The following is a 22,947-nucleotide window of genomic DNA, read 5'->3' as shown; positions in this document are numbered from 1 at the left end:
TGTTATGTCAAATGTTCTTATGGCACGTGTTAGTGGAAATTAGACTCTGTCAGGTCCCCAATTGGTGCTGTCATCTTAACTTATTTTAGTGTTAAGTATTTTAAAGAACTTTCATATGACTTAAAATTATCATACACAAGGAAAGTTTCTTTTAGCTTGAACTAGGAAATAAGAGCTTCACCTATTCTACCTCACTCAACTTTTCATGTGATATACCATTCCAGAAAATTTTTCCAGACAAGAGCTTTGCTTTTCTTTTTTTAATCTTTAAACTTGTTTAGAATTTATTTTTAATTGAAGGGTAATTGCTTTGCCATATTGTGTTGGTTTCTGCTGTACAACGCTGCGAGTCAGCTGTAAGTATACACACATCCCTTGCCCCTTGAGCCGCCCTCCCACCCCCTCATCGCACCCTGCTTTTCTAAGTCTGTTGTGTTGAAAATGAAAACCTGTCCTTCACTGAGCGTGGTTGAGCAGGGCGTTATGTTGTGCATATATTGGGGAGGAAGTTGCTGGGGAGGGGCTTTCTGAACTAGGATTAAATGCAGAATTTGGAGCCCTGAAGCAGAGTTTCAAATGGTTCCTGTTTTTTGGCCGGGAAGCTCATATTACGTTTGACCATGCCCTTTTGGGAATACAGTTGTCTTATATGTTTTTATTAATGGTAACTCAGAATGAAATAATTCAAACACCATCGCCTTGGAAATATTTATTTGACACCATTTGATTTCAAACATTTGATTTATTTGGGCTGTAGCAGAATTAGAAAAATCTCACATGAAATTTGAGGACTGTTAATTAATAGTGATATTAATGATTATTATGACACTGCTTAGAAATCACTGGAAATGTTTACATGATTAATTTTTTTCAGTGTGGCTGAAATATTAAGATAGAAAATCTCCTATGAAGCCTTGTTTAGGGGTTTTATTCACAAGAGACGTCAGTAAAGCTGTTTTTGCTGTTAACAAGTGTCTGTCTACCTTTTATAATGTTGTTTCTGCTCCACCCCCTTTGTCTGTCCTCAAGTATTTAACAGGATCTCAAGGGATCTCAAAGATGCCATCATATATTTCAAGGAGGTTTAGGTACACTCTAAACATGCAAATTAAGTGCATCACAGAAAGTCCATCTGCTGTGATTAATCGCATTAACCTCAGATCAGGGAGTCAATCATAGTTAGAAAATTTGAGATCTAGAAGGAGGTGTTGAGGACTTGGTGAGGGCGCCGAGCCCTCGAGGGTTTACTGCAGGCGGAACATAGGCGCTGGGTCGCTTACGAAGGCCTTGCACAACCCGTCACTCTCATCCTTTCCTTCGTTGCCTCTTTCTCTTCAGCTTTTTGCCTTTTAAAGATACTCAAAAGTCTCCTTTAAACAAAAATATCCCATGGGATCTGTCATCTCCCTCCTCCAGCTACCATGAACTCTCTTTCTCTTCATATGCAGACAACTTCTTTTTCTGTTTTGTTTGTTTTATTGAGGGGTAGCTGATTCATGTGTCAAGTCTATGGAAGAATACATACACTTCTTGAATGAGTTGTGCACTCAGGAGACCTTGACCATGACTTCCCTGACTTCTGAGGTTTTCCTCCTCCCCCTCTGATGGCCCTTCTCTGTTTCTGCAGGGGTTCATCCTCTTCTACTCAGCCATTAAAAGCTGAGTTGCTTTAGGTACTCGGCATTGGGCTCTCTTGCTTCCCACCTTTCTGTCTTCTCCTCAGGTGACTGCCACAGCCGTGGCTTCCCTATTAGAGATGACTCAAATATATAGAAAGAGATGTGGCACACTCACACACACACACACATATGCACACGTGTATGTACACATATCTACCTAGTATCTGTAGAGATGCATGCGTTTATATGTACTTGTGTATATGCACAGATCTTAGATAAAGATATACATATGTATGTGTGTATATATATCTGTCTATATATTTTGAGGCCTGTATCTCATCTGTATAATTTTTTGGTTATTGTTAGGATTAAAAAGCAATTTTTAATCCTCCAACTTTCTAAATTTCTTAATTTCCATGATTTAAAAGAATGTACTTGACAAAAACCAGGGGTTCTTTCAAAAGTATACTTGCCAACATCAGGAAAACATCTTAAAATATTCTGTATTTCAGCACAGAGCAGCAGATTATCAAAAATAAGCATGTGTGTGTGTATATATATATATGTATATATGAGTAAGTAGGTATGAAAGTGGGTAGGTTGGTAGATGGACAGATTGAGAGGTCTCCCAGCCTTTCTTCTGGAGCTCCACGCCCTTGTACCTGCAAAAGGCATCGCAAATTGATTATGTCCGAGACCACACTCAGTGTTTCTGCCCCAGCCCGAGTTTCATCCTTTTCGGGTGTTCTCATTCGGTGTGAACAGCTCCCTAGCCAGCTAGTTATGGGTGAAGCCTCACCGAGAGCCGCCTTCCTCACCTCCCTGGTCCCTGTCTCTTGCCCAGCACAAGTCCTGGCTGTCTGCAGTCTGTTCATTCCCCTTCCTCTGACGCCTCCCTCCCACCCAGTGCTGAGCCGCCAGTATCTTTGACCCAGACAGCTGCAGTAGTCACCTGTCTTGTTTATCTACATCTCCTCTTGCTCTCTGGTTCATTTTTCAAACAGTAGAAAGAGTTGGACTTGAAACTCAAGTCCAGCCACGTGATGCTGCAGCTGCACAAAGGCCTTCGGGGTCTTCCTGTTGCCTGGACATGAAGTCCAAGGCGCCTGACTGTGAGCGAGTGACTCCGCGTGCTCTGTCCCTCCCTCCCTCTCAAGCCTCATCTTGGGCAGTACTCTCCCTGGCTTCTGCTTCCGTGTCTCCCACCATCTCGTCGTCTGTTCTTGTCTGTTGCATTTGCTCTCCTGCCGCGGGAGCTTGTCTGAGGCACCGCCTCCCGCAGGGCGTCCTTCCGTAACTCTCCTGCGCTCCGCCCGGTTCTCAGGTGCCCCCTGAGCCGGAGGCAGCGCCTCTCTCCTCGATTGCAGCTCTGCGTTTGTTGGTGAAGCTGTTTGCTGCGTGGCCTCTCTCCCCTTATTTACAAGCTCCCTAAGGACAAGGCATGTATCTAACTCGTTCCTCTTTGCATCCTCACCCCTGGTGCTTGTCACAGTGATGAGCACAGTAAGTGCCCACTCAGTATTTGTTGAGTGAATGGATGCACAGTGGCATCGTATAGGAAGGAAGCACAGCCAGTGGGTTTGTTCAGGAAAGGAATGCAGTGGAGGAAAGAGAAGGGACCAGCCTTAACAGAGACCCTTTTATGTGCCAAGCAGTTTTTACACATTATTGGGATGGAAGCAAGGAATAGTAACTGGTGGTTTTGTTTTCTTTTATAACTCCTCAGAGAGATTTTTGTATGTATTTCATGCACATACATGGGTGGCAAGATTATTTTCATTCATTTAATACACTATGAAATATGTCTCTGAAATACTATCCTATTTTTCCATTAACATATTTTAGCAATTTTCAGCTTGCATGGCTGGACATTTGATTAACAGGAAAAAAATTCGATTAGAGGTAATTAACACCTCAAATGAGATTGCTCTATTAATCTCTAATGTCACTTTAAGAGCATTAAATACACATATATCCTGGGCACGGCTGTTTGATTTTTGACTTTCTGTGTGGCACACAGTTTTGAGTCCCGGTCATAAAAGGCATGGGAAACACCTTTCTTCATTACCGTCACGGTGCTGTTCCATAATTGGGAAACACATGAATGCAGTTTTATGTGAGGAGGATAAGCAGATTGTTGGGCGGATAATATCCACTGCTGCCCTTTTGAGTCTCCCCAAACTGTGTCCTTCTCCTCTTGGCTCCATTTCTGCTAAATAACAGCAGTCACCAGAACCAGTGCTTTGATTACTCCCTGGGGTCTGATCCAAACCCACTAGGTTTTAACTGTATTGAATTTTGAAGCTCCTTTGAGATTCTGAGACAGTATATGAAGTAGGCATATATATATGCCTGTCTGAAGCTCCAGAGTGGCCATGTGAGATATTGATGCCACCTTCAGGGTTCAGGGGGAGCTGGTACCCAATAGAGACTGATGGCTGTGGCCAACCAGAAGTCACGTGCCCTGTCCGGGGGAGGCAGCAGGCAGCAGCCCAGTGGCAGCACTGACCTCCTGACCCTAGATCTCCTAATTTTTGAAGGGAAGCAAGAAACTCAGACTTTCATGTGAGAACTATGGAGTTTTGAGAGTCCCTTGGACTGCAAGGAGATCCAACCAGTCCATCCTAACGGAGATCAGTCCTGGATGTTCATTGGAAGGACTGATGTTGAAGCTGAAACTCCAATACTTTGGCCACCTGATGCGAAGAGTTGACTCACTGGAAAAGACCCTGATGCTGGGAGGGATTGTGGGCAGGAGGAGAAGGGGACGACAGAGGATGAGATGGCTGGATGGCATCACCGACTCGATAGACATGAGTTTGGATGAACTCTGGGAGTTGGTGATGGACAGGGATGCCTGGTGTGCCGCGGTTCATGGGGACATGACTGAGCGACTGAACTGAACTGACTGATGGAGTTTTCACTGTTGATTTTTTTTTTTTTTTAATTTGTGTGGGACACACAAAACACATCCAGGACCTGAACTTTTTTCTCTGACTTTTATGTTGCAAATTCTTTATCCTGACTGCTATTTCTCCGTGGTCTCTTTCTACCTCATCTGTCCAATATGGGTTCTTGCTGCTATTTCAGATGCCCTGTGTTTTGGCTGGACTTGACTCTCCTTTCTCCAAACTCAGGAGACCCATCTCTGGTCTCAGGCCTAGCCCCTCTCCCCAGTCACCCTCACATGGAGCACCTCTCTTGTCCTCTGCTTGTCCTGTGAGACCCAGCTGAGGCCCTCAATGCCAGAGTCTCTCTCCATCCTGCATCCTGAACTCATCACTTTGATCCTTCATGGTTGAAGACTTCTCATATAAATGTCATCTTCACAAATACGTTGCCTTCATTTTCAGGGCAAAGATTGAACATGGGGGTTGTGCTGAAGGCTTGGTAGACACTGAGATGTGATACATGCTTGTGTGCTAAGTTGCTTTGGTGACATCCGACTCTGGGCAACCTGTGGACTGTAACCCACCAGGCTACTCTGTCCATGGGATTCTCTAGGCAAGAATCCTGGAGAGGGTTGTCATGCCCTGCTTCAGGGGCTCTTCCTGACCCAGGGATCAAACCCGCGTCTTTTATGACTCCTGCATTGATTGGCAAGTGGTCCTTTACCACTTGCGTCACCTGGGACGTGGGACCAGCTCAGATAGTGCATCTTTTAAATGCTTCCAGGGATGGGGAGCTCACTGCTTCCTGTGACATCTGTGCCAGCTTTGGACAGCTCTGACCTTAGAAAGTGCCTTTTTGCTTATTGGCTTAGTCAAGCTGAAATTTCCTCCCCACCTAATGATTTTGTTATCCTGTGCATTTACATTCCATCCTTTTGCCCCTTGTACAGTTTGGACCCTTGTCAGTCAGAAGGAGCCCTGCTTGTATGTCTAATGTAGCCGTGTCAATTTTAACAGGATTTTCACAAGAAGCAGTGTCTTTATAGGAAATAGACCCTCCATGTGCACGTTTTCTTTCCTGTCAAATTCTGAGGGAGATTTTAGTAACAGTGACCTGTGCTCTGGCAGTTTCACTGGGTTTTTTCTTTTGAAAGCACCATCTTTTGAGGTTTTTGCTTTCATTGGCGTTAATAAACATTTCCTAAGTTGGTGATGCTATACTTTGTTTGCTCTCCCAACATCTCTTTGGAGAACTGCTTTCTGTTTTTCTTCTCAACAGTCAAAAGTCTAACTATGTGTATATTAAGTTTTAAATCTTGTATGATTTTATAGTACTTAAACCTCTCACTTGTGCCTTGGGTGACATAAACATTGTGACACTTGGCTGTAAAAATTAAAAGCGTTTGAAGGTGTAGAATTGGCTTGGGTAAGCAGACTTTTGGGATGAAAGCCTCCTCTCGTTCCTGGGAATCACATCTCAGCTGCAGAATTCCACATTAGAGTGTCCTCTGCTGACCAGGTTCTCACTGTAAACTCACTGCTGTTTCTGTGTGTTCTTAGGTGCCATGATCCTCTTGGGAAGAACCAACATGTTTCGTTTTAACCACCCAAAGGAGGCCGCCAAGCTCAGGGAGAAGAGGAAGGTGAGCAGTGTGGAATCCCCGGCAGCCAAGTCCACTCTGGGTGGGGCTGGGGGTGGGGGAAGAGGGGTCTCTGCTCTGGCTCCAGCAGTCAGACTTCCTGGAGCAGGAACCAGCCCACAGCCTGGATTGACTCCGGGGCATTGGTTTCCCTACCGACGGTCGGCTGGTGGAGTAGGACAGCGAGCGAGGTCCAGCGTGGAGGAGACACGCGGCTCTTCCATGCTGCTCATCAGCGTCCCCATCCCTCAAAAGGAGGTGGACACCTTTTCACATTAAGTGGAGGGTGCCCTGTACTCATGAGCATCTGTTTTAAAAGTTACTTCCACACCAGAATCACCTTGATCCAAAACTTGGCTCACCTCTTCTTTTCATTCCTAGTAAGTTGGATTTTTGATCGGGGTGTGAAGCAGAGAGGGGGCGAGTGTAGGACAGTTGAACAACTGGAAGAGATTGCAGCTTGTTTGGATGGGGACTTCCAGGGGCGCTTGAAGCGCTAGATGGGGAAGTGGGCCAAGGACCAGAGAGGGAAGGGAAGGGATGAGAGGGAGAGCCGTCTGTCTAGTCTAGCTCTTGTGCACCGCGCTGAGCTTAGACGGAGGGAGAGAGTGAAGCGGAGATGTCTGAGGCAGAACCACGTGGAGCCTCCCGGTGAACCACTTTGTGTCCACAGAACCGTTGGTACCCCCAAGTCACAGATGAGCGAGAGGAGAGACTGAGACTGGCCTGTCCTGTGGCCCACAAGTGGGGACAGGGACCTGACTGCAGGCCCAGATGTGTTAGCCCCTCACCCAGGGTGTGGGCCCCTTACTCCAAGTTACATGGCCCCTCACACAGGGTGTCAGCCCCCTGCCCCGTGTCACACAGGCCTCACACAGGGTGTCAGCCCTTCACGCCGAGTCATAGCCCCTCACACAGGGTGTCAGCCCTTCACCCTGAGTCACATGGCCCCTCACACGGGGTGTCAGCCCCCCGTCCTGAGTCACACAGCCCCTCACACGGGGTGTCAGCCCTTCACGCCGAGTCATAGCCCCTCACACAGGGTGTCAGCCCTTACACCCTGGGTCACACGGCCCCTCACACGGGGTGTCAGCCCCCCGCCCCGAGTCACACGGCCCTCACACAGGGTGTCAGCCCCCCGCCCCGAGTCACACGGCCCCTCACACAGGGTGTCAGCCCCATGCCCCGAGTCACACGGCCCCTCACACAGGGTGTCAGCCCCCCGCCCCGAGTCACACGGCCCCTCACACAGGGTGTCAGCCCCATGCCCCGAGTCACACGGCCCCTCACACAGGGTGTCAGCCCCATGCCCCGAGTCACACGGCCCCTCACACAGGGTGTCAGCCCCCCCGCCCCGAGTCACACGGCCCCTCACACAGGGTGTCAGCCCCATGCCCCGAGTCACACAACCCCTCACACGGGGTGTCAGCCCCATGCCCCGAGTCACACGGCCCCTCACACAGGGTGTCAGCCACATGCCCCGAGTCACACGGCCCCTCACACAGGGTGTCAGCCCCATGCCCCGAGTCACACGGCCCTCACACAGGGTGTCAGCCCTTCAGCCTGAGTCATAGCCCCTCACACGGGGTGTCAACCCTTCACCGTTAGTCACATGGCCCCTCACATGGGGTGTCAGCCCCCCGTCCTGAGTCACACGGCCCCTCACACAGGGTGTCAGCCCCATGCCCCGAGTCACATGGCCCCTCACATGGGGTGTCAGCCCCCGCCCCGAGTCCCACAGCCCCATGCCTCAGCCTGCTTTTCCAGGACTGCTGGGGTCCCCAGTGACTGAGGTGGGAATAACCAGAAAGCGGCAGTCTTCTCTGGACCACTGCTTTAAGCCTGTGAGCCTCCTGTCTGCTCAGCCCAGGTCTCCCTGGAGGGCCCTTTTGGGACCCCGGTGCAGGGAGGACGGGGGGAGGAAACAGGCCTGCCAGTAACTTTCCGTGGGAGCAGGGCAGGGCCAGCGTTCACTCTCCTGGTCTCCCTCCTCCTCCCCGTCCCTCTCTGTCACTCAGCAGGCGTGGGTGCCGCTGCCAGGGCCCCCCTTCCCTGGATGCAGCAGCAGGTCAGGGAGCCCCTCGGGGCTGAGCGGCTCCTGTGCGGGTGTGAGGCCCTGCTGGCCTTGGCGTGGGGCTTGGGTTCCGGATAGACCCCGGGCCTGGCTGCCCCAGCTTCTGTCCTCAGGGAGGCCAGTTGTGTGTGGGCTCCTGGGGGGTGCTGGGCCCCTCACTGCCTCTCCCCAGGAGAGAGGGGTGCACGCAGAGCATGGTCTTCTGCCGCCGAGGTAACCACTTTGCCCTGTGTCTGCTCTTAGAGCGGCCTTCTGCCCTCCCTCAGCTTGTCCATGAGCGACCTGTCCAAGTCCCGTGAGAACCTCTCCGCCGTCATGCTGTACAACCCAGGGTGAGTGGACTGCAGCGTCGCCTTCCCTGGGGTCGCCCCTGTGGTTGTGTTTGCTCTGTCGACCCCATTAAAGTCACTTACTTAAGAAAAAGAATCAGTTAAATAAAGCTTCTGCAGTCAACCCTCCTTTATCAAATCAGCCATAGTGATTTTTCAGGTTCCTTTCCAGCATTCACTGTGTATGAGTATCCTTTAACCGGTTATAATCACAACACATATGAGGTGATGCACTCTGATTCTTAAATAATCAGCATTGGTAAGCCTCATTACGGCTTCCTTCTTGTTTTCATAGCAGTCTAATATTTTAGAGCTGACACTTGGATTGCTCCGTGCACGATCCCTTTGGCTCAGGGGCTTTCACTTCATTTTGTAACTGTGGTGTAATCGCAGAAACAGCTTTGGTTCTTAGGGCTTCAGATGCCCAGGGAGTCATGTTCACTCCTTCCAGGCTCTAGGAGACCGCTGAGAACGGTGGTGGTTTAAATGGACTTGGTGGTGGGGGACTTTGAGCAGTTAGCTTAATTGCCTGAGTCCTCCATGGTTCCATCCCCGACACGGTCATGAAAATGCCTCAAAACAGAGAAGTGGATGAAAGGACTTTGGGGTCCTTGCCAGGCGTGTGAAGAGTCCATAATTTTATCTTTCCTGCAAAGAGAATCTCATGTAAAACAGTGGAGGTAAATCTCATAGCTAAATGTGTTAAAATTGACAACACTGCCATCTTCAGAACTGACGGTTTGTTGGTCGTCACTGTCCCAGGCACTGTTCTGAGTGCCTCATCTTTGTCAGCTCCTGTATTTCTCACAGTGACTCTCACACGTAGAGTTCATACAGGTTTGCTCATCAGTTTCAGGGTCAGAGCCATGGTGGGAGCCCAGGTCTGCCTGATTCCCAGCCTGTGCTCTGACTCTGTTCCTTCCTGCCTTTCCCCACGTGGGGCACGGTTTCTCACCTGGGAACCGGTTCCATGGCCCATTGCCCCCGTCTCAGCACTTCTCACAAAGTCTGAATACCTCGTCCCTCAGTTCGGGTCAGTCCTCCTGTTTATGGGCAATAGACACGCCTGTAAGGACTTCCTTCACTGTTGTAGGAGTTTAAAGCTGGGAGGGGGCCTTTGATCATGTTTCTGGATTCATCTTTCTATCGGCAAGCGGGCGGAAGCCCAGGTCCGGTTAGTAGACCACTGGCTGCAGACTCCTGGGCCCTTTCTCCTTCCAGAATTCCTGGATGTACACGTAGGCAGGTCCCTTCTGTGTCAGCCCTTGCCAGCACTGTTCATGAAGCCTTTCCATCTTATGACAGGGTTACTGAGAGGAGTTGTGCTTTTTTAGGTAAATCTGTCTTGGACTAACCCTTGGTGACTGGTAAGACCCCTGAAATATGAGAGCAGTCTCAGAGCAGCTGGGTTATTGGTACTTGGGAAGCTCATTAGGTTGTCAGTCTTTAATTCCTCTCTCTGGTTTTAACAGCAGCCTTTTACCATGACTGAGACTGCATCTTTCACATACTCACTTTATTTGGGTTTAACATAACATAACATGCAGGTGTTTAGGGTTGTCTTCCATTTAAGAAGCACGTTCCCATCTGTTCAGTGTTGTGGGGCTGCTTGAATCTTTGGGGTGTGCAGTGTGTTTACATGGGTGGATTCATCTCCCCACTTGGAACCCATTTCCTGTCCCAGGATCCAGATACCAGCTTCGTTTTCTTGATGGTGGTGGCTTCGACTCTGAGTAAACTTGGCAGTGACACGTGACTGTTCCATGCCTCTGAAAACAGAAAGTAATCTGCATTCAGCCTGAGCTCTGGGATATAGTGTTGCCAGCTGCGGCCCGCTCTCCCAGGCCTTACAGATGAGATCTCCTCCAAATGCAGGAGACTATGCCATCCTCTTAAAAGTGATGCTCTTTTGTTGTTGTTTGTTTGTATTTAAGCTGAAGTGGTTTTTCTCAGTGTCTGTGAAATGTAGGTCAGAATGTAGTAGCTTCACCCTCAAACTTTTCAGTGATATTTTTCCTGGTCTGAAATGTAAGATCTCAGGCCTCGGTGAACCGCCCCACCCAGCTGACAGCTCGACTCCCCATCATCCGTGCTGGCCCCCAGCCCGCCCTCCCGCCCCTTACCCTGGGCACCAGCTATTCCATTTTGGGTCCCGCTCGTCCTCAGGCCACCCTGGACCAGTCATGCCTTTGGGGCTTCTTCTCTTCTAGTCCCAGAGCCTGGTGTGCCTTTGGTGATGCTGTCTGCCCGTCCTTAAGGTGTAGTGCACACGGCCTCCTCTGGATGCTGTTTCTAACTTCCCTCCTCCCACGGCTTTCTCACGGCTCATCGCTCCATCTGTGGCAGCCTTGTCTTGTTCTTTGTGATGCACACTTGTCTGTCAGCAGGTCCTTTCTCAGCCTCTCCTGAGAAGCAGGCATGGTTCTCCCCTTGGGGACATGGTTCTCCCCTTGGGGACACGGTTCCCGATAAGACCCCTGGTGGGCTTACAGGTCACTCCAGGGGAGCAGCCATCACAGGTCATTTATGAATAAGGGTAGAAAATGAAAATGAGATGAAAGTAGGACAACTCCGGCAGTCCTAGATGGAGAGGTCAGGAGAGGCCTCCTGAGGCGGGGACATTTCTTATAAGGCTGGCGCAGAGCGAGGATGATGCTTGTGTGACCAGAAGGGGGCGGGCATCTCCAGGCAGAGGAAGAGCAAGCAGGTACATGGCATCCAACCAGGAGGTGGGGTGAGGGTAGAGCCGATGGGTGCAGTCACCGGAGGGTGGGATGCCAGGAGGGCAGGGGGCCAGCTGACCTGGGCCTTGGAGACCCCTGGAAAGAATTTGGCTGTTCCCAAGAGTGCTGGGAAGCTGTTAGATGTCTTTAAGCAGTAGAGGAACGTGAAGATTAATTTACCGCAGATGTTAGTACATGTGGTGTTTGGAGAAGGTAGTGTAGAACCAAGAGACCATTTAGGAAGCTGCTGCCTTAGTCCAGGTGGGAGGTACCAGCGGCTTGGGTCTGGGTGGTCGTCATGGAGATGGAGCATCATGGAATTGAGGGCTGTCCCCAGGCTTTGGATTTAAACAATTGGGCAGATGGCAAACCTGCTTCTGAGGTAAGGGCAGCAGGAATGACCTCCCTGGCTGGCAGTGGGGTGAGAGTTCAGTCCGTGTATCTTTCCTACTAGGTTGGAAATTTTTAGAGGTCAGAGGCTGGTCTTACTAATTTCTATATTATACAGTGTCATTCATGTAGCATGCTTGATGAATGTTTAGCAAACAGATTAATAATGAGTTTATGGTGAGATGCACATGTCCTTGGGGCTTCCCTGATAGCTCAGTTGGTAAAGACTCCACTTGCAATTCAGGAGACCCCGGTTCAATTCCTGGGTCGGGAAGATCCACTGGAGAAGGGATAGCTTATCCACTCCAGTTTTCTTGGGCTTCCCTTGTGGCTCAGCTGGTAAAGAATCTGCCTGCAGTGCGGGAGACCTGGGTTTGATCCCTGGGTTGGGAAGATCCCCTGGAGAAGGGAAAGGCTATCCACTCCAGTATTCTTGCCTGGAGAATTCCATGGACTGTATAGTCCATGTGGTCGCAAAGAGTCGGACATGACTGAGTGGCTTTCAGTTCATTTCACACATGTCCTTTGTGGGGGAAAAGGTTTTTCACTAATTCCTCTGGGTACTTGTGTTCCAAATGGTGGAAAATGGCACATCATGCAAAGGAATGTGTATCTGAGGCATGAGTCAGTTCCAGAATGACACTGCAATTGGTGGAATAACCTCAAGTTCATGTTCAAGATCCTCAGGCAAAAGGTGGGAAGAGGGCCTTATGAAGAAGTGAAGACTTGGGCCAAGGTAGTCTGAGAACTCAGTGAGAGTCGGTCTGCGGTTGGCTGAGGAAACATGCTGGATGAGTGGACGTGGCTGTGGTGACCCGCTCATCCATGCATCTCGTATCTGCTACCTTGCAGTGCTCATCTGTACCAATTCAAATTCAAATGACTTGATACTTCATCATACCTTCATTCCCTGATCCTAGCTGCCCCCTCCAATTGCCACTTGCACGGAGAACTATTACCCATGAATTAAAACATAATTGGATCACATGGCAGTTCTATTTCCAGTTTTTTAAGGAATCTTCACACTGTTCTCCATAGTGGCTGTACTAGTTTGCATTCCCACCAACAGTGTAAGAGGGTTCCCTTTTCTCCACACCCTCTCCAACATTTATTGCTTGTAGACTTTTGTGTAGCAGCCATCCTGACTGGCTTATAATGGTACCTCATTGTGGTTTTGATTTGCATTTCTCTGATAATGAGTGATGTTGAGCATCTTTTCATATGTTTGTTAGCTATCTGTATGTCTTCCTTGGAGAAATGTCTGTTTAGTTCTTTGGCCCATTTTTTGATTGGGTCATTTATTTTTCTGGAATTGAGCTGCAGGAGTTCCTTGTATATTTTTGAGATTAATCCTTTGTCTGTTGCTTCATTTGCTATTATTTTCTCCCATTCTGAAGGCTGTCTTTTCACCTTGCTTATAGTTTCCTTTGTTGTGCAAAAGTTTTTAAGTTTAATCAGGTCCCATTTGTTTATTTTTGCTTTTATTTCTGAAATTCTGGGATGTGGGTCATAGAGGATCCTGCTGTGATTTATGTCGGAGAGTGTTTTGCCTATGTTCTCCTCTAGGAGTTATAGTTTCTGGTCTTACATTTAGATCTTTAATCCATTTTGAGTTTATTTTTGTGTATGGTGTTAGAACACTAGAAAGTGTTCTAGTTTCATTCTTTTACAAGTGGTTGACCAGTTTTCCCAGCACCACTTGTTAAAGAGGTTGTCTTTTTTTCCATTGTATATTCTTGCCTCCTTTGTTGAAGATAAGGTGTCCATAGGTTCATGGATTTATCTCTGGGCTTTCTATTTTGTTCCATTGGTCTATATTTCTGTCTTTGTGCCAGTACCACCCTCGCCTTCTCCCACAGAGTCCAAAAGTCTGTTCTGTACATCTGTGTCTCTTTTTCTATTTTGCATATAGGATTATCGTTACCATCTTTCTAAATTCCATATATATGCATTAGTATACTGTATTGGTCTTTATCTTTCTGGCTTACTTCACTCTGTATAATGGGCTCCAGTTTCGTCCATCTCATTAGAACTGATTCAAATGAATTCTTTTAATGGCTGAGTAATATTCCATGGTGTATATGTACCACAGCTTCCTTATCCATTCATCTGCTGATAGACATCTAGGTTGCTTCCATATCCTGGCTATTATAAACAGTGCTGCGATGAACATTGGGGTGCGCGTGTCTCTTTCAGATGGTTTCCTCGGCGTATATGCCCAGAAGTGGGATTGCTGGGTCATATGGGCAGTTCTATTTCCAGGATGTTTAGAGAGAACAGCATCGAAACATGTATATTATCAAGGGTGAAACAGATCCACCAGCCCAGGTTGGATGCATGAGACAAGTGCTCAGGGCTGGTGCACTGGGAAGACCCAGAGGGATCGGTGGAGAGGGAGGTGGGAGGGGGTATCGGGATGGGGAATACATGTAAATCCATGGCTGATTCATGTCAATGTATGGCAAAAACCACTACAATATTGTAAAGTAATTAGCCTCCAACTAATAAAAGTAAATGGAAAAAAAAATAAACAAATAATAAAAAGAAAAAAAAAACCATAATTGGAGAAAAGTCACTGCCTCTGATTTATGGGAAGCAGACACCCTGTACAGCTTATTTACTCCAGGAACTCGGCAAAACAAAGTAGGAATAAATCCGCACTGGGTTGTTTGTACCTGTTTTGATGTAACAGGTGTAAATTTTTTGTTATTTAGTTCGAACTGAACTGAACTTTGTCACTAAGTTGCGTCCAGCTCTTTGCGACCCCATGGACTGTAGCCTGCCCGGCTCTGCTGTCTATGGGATTTCCCAGGCAAGAATACTGGAGTGGGTTGTGATTTCCTTCTCCAGGAGATCTTTCTGACCCAGGGATCGAACCTTCGTCTCTTGTGTTGCAGGCAGATGCTTTATCACTGAGCCACCTGGGAAGCTGAGCAGGTGTAAATAGCTGTGACCTAGGTTAAGCACTGCTGGATAAATGGAGAGGGGGGCTTCTCCCTTTCTTCCATGCAGTCTCATTGCTGTGGCAGCCTGTAGTGAGTCGCCAGGGCCCCTGGCAGGAGGAGGTGGTGTGGAGGGCACAGCAGGGCTCTGAGGGGGCTTGGGTGGTGACTCCATCTAATCTAGCACTTCCTTCTCCATAGCTGAGGATATGAAGATGCTAGAAGTCTGTAAGATGCCTTACCTTGGAGAACAAAGCAGGTCGAACACTGAGCAGAGATTTAGCCATGGATGCTTGTCAGGCAGAGCCCCAGGTCACTCCCCTCAGTTCTCTTTGAGGAGGTCCTATCCTGTCCAGTGAACTAGATCGTATGCTGGGCCCTGAGAGGTCTGCAGGAAGAGAGGGTTTTCCCCTGGAGAGTAGATGCTCTGGGGGAGGAAACTAGGTGAGTGCTGGCAGGAGTCGTGCTGAATGCTAGAAGAGAGAAGATTTTGCAGGTCGGGGCTTGGCTGGGGAGTGCTCTGAAAGCCAAGCCAGGATGCGTGCAGTTTGCTTTGATAAACAGACGGCTGTTCTCTGAGGAGATGCATTTTGGCAGGAGAGATGGCAGCTCAGGTTCTGTTGGCATGTTCTCAGCACCTGTGTGTAGCTAACAATTTTACAAGTTCTGGTAGGTGTGCTTAGAATAAGGATTGTGATTAAAATGTATGGCCCAGAATACAACAGAGAATTGTTTTCTCTGTACTCGTAAGCATATGCTAATTCATTTCTTCATTCCTTTTTAAAATTGTGCTAAGATGAATCCACCTGCCAGTGTAGGAGATGCAGGAGACACAGGTATGATACCTGGGTCGGGAAGATCCCCTGGAGAAGGAAATGGCAACCCACTCTAGTGTTCTTGCCTGGGAAATCCCCGTGGATAGAGTGGCCTGGCAGGCTACAGTCCATGGGGTCAAAGAGTTGGTCACAACTAAGCACATAGGAAAAGGAGTATGTCAAGGCTGTATATTGTCACCCTGCTTATTTAACTTATATGCAGAGTACATCATGAGAAACGCTGGGCTGGAAGAAGCACAAGCTGGAATCAAGATTGCTGGGAGAAATATCAATAACCTCAGATATGCAGATGACACCACCCTTATGGCAGAAAGTGAAGAGGAACTAAAAAACCTCTTGATGAAAGTGAAAGAGGAGAGTGAAAAACTTGGCTTAAAGCTCAACATTCGGAAAACTAAGATCATAGCATCTGGTCCCATCACTTCATGGGAAATAGATGGGGAGACAGTGGAAATAGTGTCAGACTTAATTTTTTTGGCTCCAAAATCACTGCAGATGGTGATTGCAGCCATGAAATTAAAAGATGCTTACTCCTTGGAAGGAAAGCTATGACCAACCTAGACAGCGTATTAAAAAGCAGAGACATTACTTTGTCAACAAAGGTCCATCTAGTCAAGGCTGTGGTTTTTCCAGTGGTCATGTATGGATGTGAGAGTTGGACTATAAAAAAAGCTGAGCGCAGAAGATTCGATGCTTTTGAACTGTGGTGTTGGAGAAGACTCTTGAGAGTCCCTTGGACTGCAAGGAAATCCAACCAGTCCATCCTGAAGGAGATCAGTCCTGGGTGTTCAATGGAAGGACTGATGCTGAAGCTGAAACTCCAGTACTTTGGCCACCTCATGTGAAGAGTTGACTCATTGGAAAAGATCCTGATGCTGGGAGGGATCGGGGGTAGGAGGAGAAGGGGACGACAGAGGATGAGATGACTGGATGGCATCATCGACTCGATGGACATGGGTTTGGGTAGACTCCGGGAGTTGGTGATGGACAGGGAGGCCTGGTGTGCTGGGATTCATGGGGTCGCAAAGAGTCAGACATGACTGAGTGACTGAACTGAACTGAAGCACATAAACACACAAGATACATTTAACGTGAAATCTGCCATCTTTACCATTTTAAGGGTACAGTAGTATTAAGTGGGTTACATCATTGCAGCTAATCTCCAGAACTCTATTGCTATAAAACTGAAACTCTGTGCTCATTAAATAATATCCCAACCCCCTTCCCCTGGGTCACCCTGGCAATCACCATTCTATTGTCTGTCTCTACTCTAGGTACCTCAGTCAGTGGGTTCATATAGTGTTTCTTTTTGTGACTGGTGTATTTTGTGTAGTATAATAATGTCTTCAGAATTCATCCATTTTGCAACAGGTATCAGAATTTCTTTTTAAGGCTAAATAACATTCCATTGCATGTACATGTCATATCTTATATATTCATTCATCTGCCAGTGAACTTGGGTTGTTTTCTCAATTGGCAGTTGTGAAAACAGTTATTTTCTGTTTCTTTTTTTTTTCTCTCTTGTTTTTGATAGTGGCCACCCTAATGGGCGTGAGATGTTACCTCATTGTGGTTTTTCCTCACTCTGTTTTTCTTCCATATTCTCAAGAATATCCTATCTGGAAAATAGTGTTTGGAAATACAGAAAGATGGAAAATCTCAAGGTCTGCTCCCCCAGAAAGTACAGTAAATAACTGATGAGTGTCAGTCTGAACCGGACATGGAACAACAGACTGGTTCAAAATAGGAAAAGGAGTGTGTCAAGGCTGTATATTGTCACCCTGCTTATCTAACTTATATGCAAAGTACATCATGAGAAACGCTGAGCTGGAGGAAGCACAAGCTGGAATCAAGATTGCCAGGAGAAATATCAATAACCTCAGATATGCAGATGACACCACCCTTATGGCAGAGTGAAGAGGAACTAAAGAGCTTCTTGATGAAATTGAAAAAGCTGGCTTAAATCTCAACATTCAGGAAACTAAGATCATAGCATCTGGTCTCATCACTTCATGACAAATAGATGGGGAAACAACGGAAACAGCAAGAGACTTTATTCTTTTGGGCTCCAAAATCACTGCAGACAGTGACTGCAGCCATGAAATTAAAAGACACTTGCCCCTTGGAAGAAAAGCTATGGCCAACCTAGGCAGCATATTAAAAAGTAGAGACATTACTTTGCCAACAAAGGTCCATCTAGCCAAAGCTATGGTTTTTCCAGTAGTCATGTGTGGATGTGAGAGTTGGACTATAAAAAAAGCTGAGCGCAGAAGATTCGATGATTTTGAACTGTGGTGTTAGAGAAGACTCTTGAGAGTCCCTTGGACTGCAAGGAGATCCAACCAGTCCATCCTGAAGGAGATCAGTCCTGGGTGTTCAATGGAAGGACTGATACTGAAGCTGAAACTCCAATACTTTGGCCTCCTGATGTGAAGAACTGTCTCACTGGAAAGGACCCTGAACTGGGGCTCAGACCCCTTGGTGTGTGAGCATGCGCATGGCAGACCTCGCAAAGCCTGGCGGAGTCAGGGCGCCGGTAGCCTTTGCCCGGGACCCTTGAAGTCCTCCAGGCCGACTCTGCGTTAGGGCCACCGTGCAGCTCGCCCGGCCCTTGGCTGCCCGCCTGCTCCTCCCAGCAGAAGGCCATGTCCCCCACGCTGGGACCCGCCCCACAGGCTTCAGCGGGCCTGGCCCTGGAGACGTGTGCAGAGTTCAGGGTTCCTCACCCTGATTTGCCTTGTTGCCTCTCTTAGGACTGCTCTAGAGTCAGCATTCTCTTTTTGCTTTTAAACTTTCCCCCTCTTAGGCGAACTAGCTTTCTGCCTTCCTGATTCCCTAATGCTTAGTACTAGCTTAATAAAGTCAGCTACCCCCAGCATGCCTCCCCCGGCCCACCACCACCATCAACACACACACCCTGTCATCTTCTTAGTTCCTCTCATTAAACCCTCTCGAACTTTCATCGTTGTAAAGATGCTGTGTTCTTGAGTTTCAGCCGCTCCTTTCTCTTGAGCACCAGCAGCTTTCCATCGCTTGAGAGAAGCCTTGGCCACTCTGTCCCTCGGGAAAGTTTTTCTCCCTGAATTGGCTCCACTCAGGGCCTCTGCCTCTCCAGCTCCCCGCTTCCAGTCTCCCACCTCCTCTTCCAACAAGTTCACTCTGGGAATCTTGCTGCTGCTCATTGTGGAGAACGTTCGGGAGGGACTTTCCTCTTTAAGTGGCCAGCATGGTCAGCCCGTGAGAAGTAGCTGACCTTCTGGAGTCGTCAGGATTCCCGTGGCAGTGCATGGGATTCCTGGTTTCCTCTCGAGGTGACACTGGGTTGGGGGTGGGGGGCACCCATGGACTTGCCCCTGGAACCTGCCCAGCCTGGGGCCACAGGATGGAGCTCACTGCAGTCCCCCCATAACCCTTGGTGGAGACCCCAGCATGGGGCCGGGCTCCCGGTGCCTCTGGGATTCCCTCCAGGCCCCAAACACAGCCACCCATTTGTCCACTACTGTCATCTTCTGTCACTTTCTGCCTTGAAATTTATGCTTTGGTGTAAGTGGACACGGCTCTTTCACGGCTCTCTCCAGGCCAAATCCATCTATAAAGCCTTCTACAAATCCCTCCCACACTCCTTCCCACGGCCAGTCCTCTTTGTCTTCCACGGTGCGTATAGGAGTGGTCTCCTCCGGGGCATGCTGTGTGTCTCCAGTTTGAGCTCAGTGCTTCCTCTTCATTCTCTGCCAGATGTCTGGCTCACACCTTTATCACCATAGCTTTTCGCAGGTTCATGTCATTAATGCTTTTGCCTGCTTGCCCACTAGGCTTCCCGAGAACAGGAGCCACGCCTTACTCATCTTTGAATCTCCAGCATCTCGTGTGTAGTGAGCACTTCATATATGTTCCCTGAGGTGTGGACTTGGCAGCAACAGGTGTGTCCACTCATAGGTGTCCAGGGCCTTGTGCTTCAGATGGTCCCACACACTTCGAGTCTCCATTGTAGCTGGACCTCATCTTTGTGAGGCTGTCACGCGCACAGATGTACTTCTTACACATTTTGTGGCTTTCTTAACTGTTACACATACATGTATCTTTTGGTTTCCTCAGTATCATGTAGATTTGAGTATGTTTATTGCAGTAGGTTAAAAATGTTTATTACTTAGCATCCAGTGCCTCTTAGAGCAGAGCTCTCTGGAAGAATTAAATCTGGTTTCCAAATGATTGTATCCAATAAGACCCAACTCATCTTCAGAGCACCTGGTTTCAACAGGCAGCCTAGTAATTCTCCAAAGAGAATTTTTCTCCAAAAACCCATGCTGTGCATCACAGCAAGATTTCGACTTTTAAGAAGTGACATCTTTGTTACCCAAGAACATTTTATCAGCCCAGGTGGACACATGGCATTGGGTGTGCCGTGTCCAAGGTCCTTGTTTGGGAACTGACTGCTGGCCCACATCACTGACTTTCTGGAAGCCAGGATGTGTGTGTACACATGCGTGGTGCCTGGTGCCCAGAGGATTTTCGGAGGAGGCGACGCAGCCCAGTGACTTCCTGAGGGAGGGAGCTCCACTTTGGAGAAGCGTCCAGCCAGGGTCTTTGCCAGGAAGCAGTTTCACTGCAGGGAAAACATTCCTTCTCAGTGACCCAGTGTCTTTAAGAAGAAACCAAGCCCACTCCTCAGGTGCCCTCTGTCGCCACTCTAAGGCGACTAAGTTGGCAGAGTGTGGGCACTTTCACAGCTTTTTGAAAGTGCTCAAAGCAAAATTATATGCATTCCAAGTTCATTTCAGTCTTGAAAGTAAAAAGAAATTTTTATTTGTGCATACACACAAATTTTATGTAAGCGCTAGCCAGTGGGGAGCCTGTTTGAATGGATACACTGTATGTGGATAATTAAATTCTGAAGGGGAGAAATGCCTGGGTTTCAAATCCAGTTGGACAAAAAATACCTGAAGTCAAAAATCACACCTGTGTTTGGCAAGTGGTCCAGGGAACTTCATGGAGTATAGTGTTGGGATGGGATTGGTGGGCATCAGTGCCAGCTCAGGAGCTGCGCGTGGCCCCTGGCCCTGAAGGTGGCGTCAAGTCAGGTCACTGACAGCAGGGGATGAGGACAGACGGGTGATGATTTTTTTGAAGTTTTTCTTTTTTTTGATGTGGACCATTTAAAAGTCTTTATTGAATTTGTTGCCATACCGTTTCTCCATTATGGTTTGGTATTCTGGCCGTGAGGCATGTAGCATGTTAGCCCCCTGACCAGGGATGGAACCCGCACCTCCTGCTTTGGAAAGAGAAGTCTTAACCACTGGGCCACCAGGGAAGTCCCTGAGTGGTGATTATTTTTAACCCGACTTTTTATTTTCACAAACAAGCAAAACAGACATTATTGCAGTGACCATGTTGCCTTGTATCCTAGTCTGTACTTCTGTTTGTCCCACTGTCTAGTCATGTCTGTGTTTCTCTGTGTGTGTTTCTGCATGTATGTATTCACTTATGTACTTTATATTTATATAGATTTATACGTGTTCTTTTACCAGATGGGTTCACACTGGTCTTGTGAGAGTTTTTTGCACTTACCTGTCTTTTCCTCTTCGTACGTGTTATCCTCTGTCGTTTTAAGTCCATGTGCGATTCCTTTGTATGGCCACTCCATACCTTACTTACCTTCTGTTGGTAGGTATTCTTGTTGTGTAGTTTGGTGCTATGACGAGCAATTGGGGTGAACACATTTGTAGCTAAATCTTTGTGCTGATCCAAGAGTATTTCTTCCTCAAGGGAGAAAAATGTAGAATGGAATTACCAGGCCAGAGGGTATATTTAATACGTCCTAAGGCTGTTAATACACATTCACAAACTGTCCTATAGGATGGTTGTACATATCACCACTATTGATTTCCTGCCAGTACCGTATGAGAGTTTCCCTCTGCTTGCAAACTCGAAAGGAATCCTTTTGAAGTGTAGGCTGTGTCAGTACGAGCACACCCTTCTGGGCGCAGCTCTTGGCTGTCTTCACAACAGCGAGGGTGTAGGGAATCCCCCTACCTGAGGCTATCTCTGCAGGCATGTCCCGAGCATCCTGATCATCAGCAGGGATCCAGCAGGCATGGTTGGTCCTGAGCTGAGCTCTGTGCTGTGTGCGGTTAGCGCCAGCCTTCCCGCTGCTCTCAGGTTAAGAGTCGGGATGGGATTTTGGAGTGTAAAGCCAGAAGGAGCTAGATTCTGAATGAAGACTTCTCAGGATTGCGATGCAAAACACCAGAGGCTCCCAGACACTGGTGCAGACTTCTTCCCAGCTGACAGTGATTGTAGGGAAAAAAGTGGTTTCCTTTTCCTTCCTCTCTCCAACCCCTTCCGGTTTCTTCCTTAGACCCTCCCTCCTCATTGGCTCAGAGGGTAAAGCATCTGCCTGCAAGCAGGAGACCCCAATTTGATCCCTGGGTCAGGAAGGTCCCCTGGAAAAGGAAATGGCAACCCACTCTAGTATCCTTGCCTTGAAAATCCTATGGACAGAGGAGCCTGGTAGGCTACAGTCCATGGGGTTGCAAAGAGTCAGACATGATTGAGCGACTTCACTTTTACTTTTCTCATTTCTTTGCTCCTTCCCTCCCACTGCCCTTACCTTCTTTCAGTGGGAAAGATAAATGCATCACTCTAGGGAAAGAGTAAGGAGACATCAGTAACAAGGTGTGTTCTTCTGGCTGCTGAGCTTAGCTTCCCTGTTGATGCCTGTCAGCAGGATCTAATTTGTTCACTCAGCACCCAGTGTAGCACTTTACTTGCCATGTAATACACGTGAGCTAGGTTTTCCCCTTAACTCATACCCCATGTAGAAGGCACTTCAGAAATAGCTGGTCATAGCTGGAGACACCCTTGGGAAGACCTGCACCTTCAGGTGTGTTCATGTCCGTACTGTGGGTCCTGGGAGGGACGATCACGCTGCTCATGGATACACTGTCCTGCTACCCCCATTTTTTCTGGTCTTCCCTCACTCTCTGGGGCTTTAAACATTGTTTTATCGTTTCTTTTTTTTCCTTGCTTGATCTTGAGCGTGAAAGTTTTATGCATGTAGTTGGAAATACTTCTGTTGCTGGTGATTTGGTAGTCTGTGTTTTAGCTGATGTGTTTTGTACTGTGTCTTTGCTGGTTTGCTTTATTGGGCTTTCTATTTTTCAGAAGTTTGCTTTGCTACAAGGCTGACTTCCTTTCTCATCTCTGGTCCCAGTGGTATCACTTTTTCATGGACCATTTACTCACTTGGTAGTTGCTGTATAGTGCCTTAAATAGCTTGTGAAGATGCACCGTCTTGGAGAACTTGTGATGAAGCAGCTGAAAACAGTGAGCTTCTTCCTGCCATTAACAGAGAGCGGCATCAGTTCCAGGCGGGCCTCGGGGACATGGCCGGCTGGGTTCCAGAGCACCGTGATAGAGCAAATATTGCCATAAAGAGAGCCCTACCAAGTGATTGGTTTCCCCGTCCTTTTAAAAATTATACTGTTACTCCATTACTTTTAGCTG

At 47.9% G+C, this 22,947-nt stretch overlaps 1 protein-coding gene across 7 annotated transcripts in view; it reads left to right on the top strand.

Annotated features, from left to right (window-relative positions):
• The window catches only part of KIF16B (kinesin family member 16B), a 279,933-nt gene that overhangs the window by 148,545 nt on the left and 108,441 nt on the right, over positions 1-22,947 (top strand). For all 7 annotated transcript variants that reach the window (XM_070471918.1, XM_070471919.1, XM_070471915.1 and 4 more), the window contains exons 16-17: positions 6,071-6,153; positions 8,468-8,556. In XM_070471918.1, the coding sequence (XP_070328019.1) occupies positions 6,071-6,153; positions 8,468-8,556 (172 nt within the window). The remainder of the gene's footprint in view (positions 1-6,070; positions 6,154-8,467; positions 8,557-22,947) is intronic.

This window comes from Odocoileus virginianus, chromosome 9 (assembly GCF_023699985.2).
Source record: "Odocoileus virginianus isolate 20LAN1187 ecotype Illinois chromosome 9, Ovbor_1.2, whole genome shotgun sequence".
Lineage (NCBI taxonomy): Eukaryota > Metazoa > Chordata > Mammalia > Artiodactyla > Cervidae > Odocoileus > Odocoileus virginianus.
This window is presented reverse-complemented; position numbering and strand designations above follow the sequence as displayed.